The sequence below is a fragment of the Melanerpes formicivorus genome, unplaced genomic scaffold (genome assembly GCF_026170545.1).
Source record: "Melanerpes formicivorus ecotype bairdi unplaced genomic scaffold, bMelFor1.0.p_v2 SCAF_208, whole genome shotgun sequence".
Classification (NCBI taxonomy): domain Eukaryota; kingdom Metazoa; phylum Chordata; class Aves; order Piciformes; family Picidae; genus Melanerpes; species Melanerpes formicivorus.
This window is the reverse complement of record NW_027142560.1, coordinates 394,190-397,550: the sequence shown is the minus strand read 5'-3', so window position 1 is coordinate 397,550 and position 3,361 is coordinate 394,190. Positions and strand designations below refer to the sequence as shown.

At 57.4% G+C, this 3,361-nt stretch overlaps 1 gene segment (V, D, J or C); it reads right to left on the bottom strand.

The window, feature by feature from the left end:
* Positions 1–1,055: 1,055 nt before the first annotated feature.
* On the bottom strand, positions 1,056–1,484 carry LOC137457906 (Ig heavy chain V region 914-like). The segment is given in 1 exon segment: positions 1,056–1,484. A coding segment is annotated over 1 exon segment (429 nt).
* Between the last annotated feature and the right edge of the window lie 1,877 nt (positions 1,485–3,361).

Sequence of the window (3,361 nt, the reverse complement as noted above, 5' to 3'; positions counted from 1 at the left end):
CTGATAATTCATTGATTAGGGACTAATTTGTATGGGGGGTGGATAGACTGGGTTATTAGCCCCTAATTAATAGAGTTATTAGCCCTAATGAAGGCCATTTCAAGCCCTAATTAAGCAGGATGATTGGATCAATAGCCCTAATGAAGTGAATGATTAGCCCTAGCAGGAGTCAGTTTTAGCCCTAATTTATCAGGCTGGAGGCTAAGTTTAAGTAATAAAGGTAGGGTCCAAAGTTGATTATTAGCCCTAATAGATTGAGTTATTAACCCTAATAATGGTCATTTTCAACCCTAATTAATCAGGGCAGGAGCCAGATTTGATTATTAGCCCCACTAAAGTGCTTTATTAGCCCTAATAACAGCCATAATTAGCCCTAATGAAGCCTTTCAGACTCAATCCCCCCCCTGCAGCCCAGGTGCAGAGAGCTGCAGCTGCAGCTCCCAGCCCTGAACCTCAGCCCAGGGCCTCCCTTTGGGCTGAAAAAAGCTCTCTTTGGGTCGGGTAGCCAACTGTGGCTGTTTTTGGGGGCAGCTGGGCAGGAAGTGCCCAAAGAGGGCAGGTTTGTCCCCAAACTGTGTGTGTGTGTGCAGCACAAATGGCCTCTGCTGAGGGCCTGCCCCGGGCAGGGCAGAGGCAGGAGGCCAAGCAGGGAGGCTGCAGGGCTCTGAGCCCCCTGGAGCCCAGGGGCCAAAGGGAGAAGGGAATTTGTGTGCCGGGGCTGAGAGGGGCAGAGGGAAGCTGCAGCTGGCAGCCATGGGGGAGAGCCCCCAGGGGATGTGCTGGGGACTCTGCCTGGCTGCCAAGAGAGCTGCCCAGGAGTCCTCTGCAGGCTGCAGCAGCTCCAGAGGGCAGCAGCAGAGAGACCTCCCACGGCCTGCTCAGCGCAGCTCAGCTCAGCTGCAGCCTGGGAGGGAAGCTGCAGGAGGAGCTCAGGGGGCTGCAGGCGGCCATGGAGCTGCAGGAGTCTGGAGGTGGCCTCCAGCCCCCCAGGGGATCCCTGGCCTGGACACCAAGCTCCAGCCCTGGCCTCAGGCTGTGACGCTTTGCCCCCAGGCTCAGTCAGCATTGGCCTCCAGCCTCCACTGGGGATCCTGAGCTGGGAGCAGAGCCTGGGGCTGGGGGCCAGGAGCTTGGCATATGGGGATGGGCTCAGGGACAGCAGCAGCAGCATCCCAACCACCAGCACCATAACTCTTGGCACAGTAGTAGGAGGCTGAATCCTGCTCCTGGAGGCTGCTCAGCTGCAGCCTGAGGGTGGCCTGGGAGTCGTCCCTGGAGATGCTGCAGCGGCCTTGGACTGAGGGATTGTACCAGGTGCTGCTGCCAGCACTGTCGATTGCTGCCACATACTCCAGCCCTTTGCCAGGGCTCTGCCTCACCCATCCCATCCAAAAGCTGCTGAAGGTGAAGCCTGAGGCCTTGCAGAGGAGGCTCAGGGACCTCCCGGGGGGCTGGAGACCACCTCCGGACTCTTGCAGCTCCATGGCCGCCTGCAGCCCTGCGGAGGAGGAAGGAGAAGATGATGATGATGAAGACCTCAAAGAGGAGGAGGAGGAAGAAGGCCTAAAATGGCCTCCAGGATGGGGGAGGTTGAGACAGCCTAGCTGGCAGAAGGAGGAGGAGGAGGAGGAAGGTGGAGGCCAAGTGGAGGTTGATGGCCAGGATGAAAGGAGGGAGAGGGAGAGGAAGGTGCTGGAGCTGTGGCTCCATGGTGGCTCCTGGAGGCCTTCTTAAAGGCAGGGTTAGATTTGCAGCCTCCTCCTCCTCTTCCCTCTCCCCCTCTCTCCTCCTCGTCCTCCTTCCCTCCCAGTCCTTAGTTCCTTTTCACTGATTGATTCATTCCTGCTCCCAGCAGGGGCTGAGAGCTCCCAGGGCTGCCTCAGCTCCTTGCTGGCCCTCAGCTCCTTCAACCTTTCCTTGCTGCCTCTGCAGCCCAAAGCCTTCTGACCAGCCTTGTGCTCAGCCTCAACCTCCTGCCCCTAACCTCCACCCCTGGCCTCTGAGCCTCAACCCTTGGGGACCTCCAGGGGAGGAATAAGATTCACCCAAAGTGATCTCCAGGAGGGGCTGAGAACCTCCCTGGGAGGAGGAGGAAGAGGATTATGTTTAGGGCACTGGGTTAGGGTAGTGTTTAGGGGTAGGTGTTAAGGTTAAGGCTAAGGGTTAGGGCTAAGGGGTAGGGGTTGGGATTAGGGTTAGGGATTAGGGATTGGGACTTAGGGATTAGGGCTAGGGATAGATTTTAGGGTCAGGACTTAGGGCTAAGGGTTAGGGCCAGGGCTGAGGGTAAGGTTTAAGGCTAAGGGTTAGGGTATGGGGTTAGGGCTAAGGGTTGGGGTTTAATATTAGGAGTTGGGCTGGGTTTTAGGTTTAGGGTTAAGGCTTTAGGTTAGGTTTGGGTTTAGGGTTAAGGGTTTAGGTTAGGTTTGGGTTTAGGGTTAAGGGTTAGCATTTAGGTGTAGGGTTAGGGTCAAGGGGTAGGGTTAAGGGTAAGGTTTGGATTCGAATCCTTCTCCCAGGGAGGTTCTCAGCTCCTTCGGTCTGGGGCTGCTGCAGCATCTCCAGGGACAACTCCCACGCCACCCTCAGCCTGCAGCTGAGCAGCCTCCAGGAGCAGGATTCAGCCACCTACTACTGTGCCAAATATGCTGGTGGTGGTTATGCTGATGGTGCTGTCCCTGAGCCCATCCCCACGTGCCAAGCTCCTGACCCCCACACCAAGATCCCCCAGTCGAGGCTGGAGGCCAAGGCTGGCTCAGCCTGGGGGCAAAGAGTCACAGCCTGAGGCCAGGGCTGGAGCTTGGTGTCCAGGGCTGGAGGCTGAGAGCAAGGATCTGGGCTGGGGACAGAGTCTGGGGCTGGGGCCCAGGAGCTTGGCACATGGGAACATGTCCAGAGCAGGGCCAGGAGGATGATCAGAGGGCTGGAGCACCTCTCCTGTGAGGACAGACTGAAGGAGTTGGGGCTGTTCAGTCTGGAGAAGAGAAGGCTCCCAGGTGACCTCATTGTGGCCTTCCAGGATCTGAAGGGGGCTCCAGGAAGGCTGGGGAGGGACTGCTCAGGATCTCAGGCAGTGATAGGACTAGGGGGAATGGAATGAAGCTGGAGGTGGGGAGATTCAGGCTGGAGGTGAGGAGGAAGTTCTTCCCCATGAGAGTGGTGAAGCCCTGGGATGGGTTGTCCAGGGAGGTGGTTGGGGCCCTGTCCCTGGAGGTGTTTAAGCCCAGGCTGGATGAGGCTCTGTCCAGCCTGATCTAGTTTGGGGTGTCCCTGCCCATGGCAGGGGGGTTGGAACTAGATGATCCTTGTGGTCCCTTCCAACCCTGACTGATTCTATGAGTCTATGATACAGCACAGCACC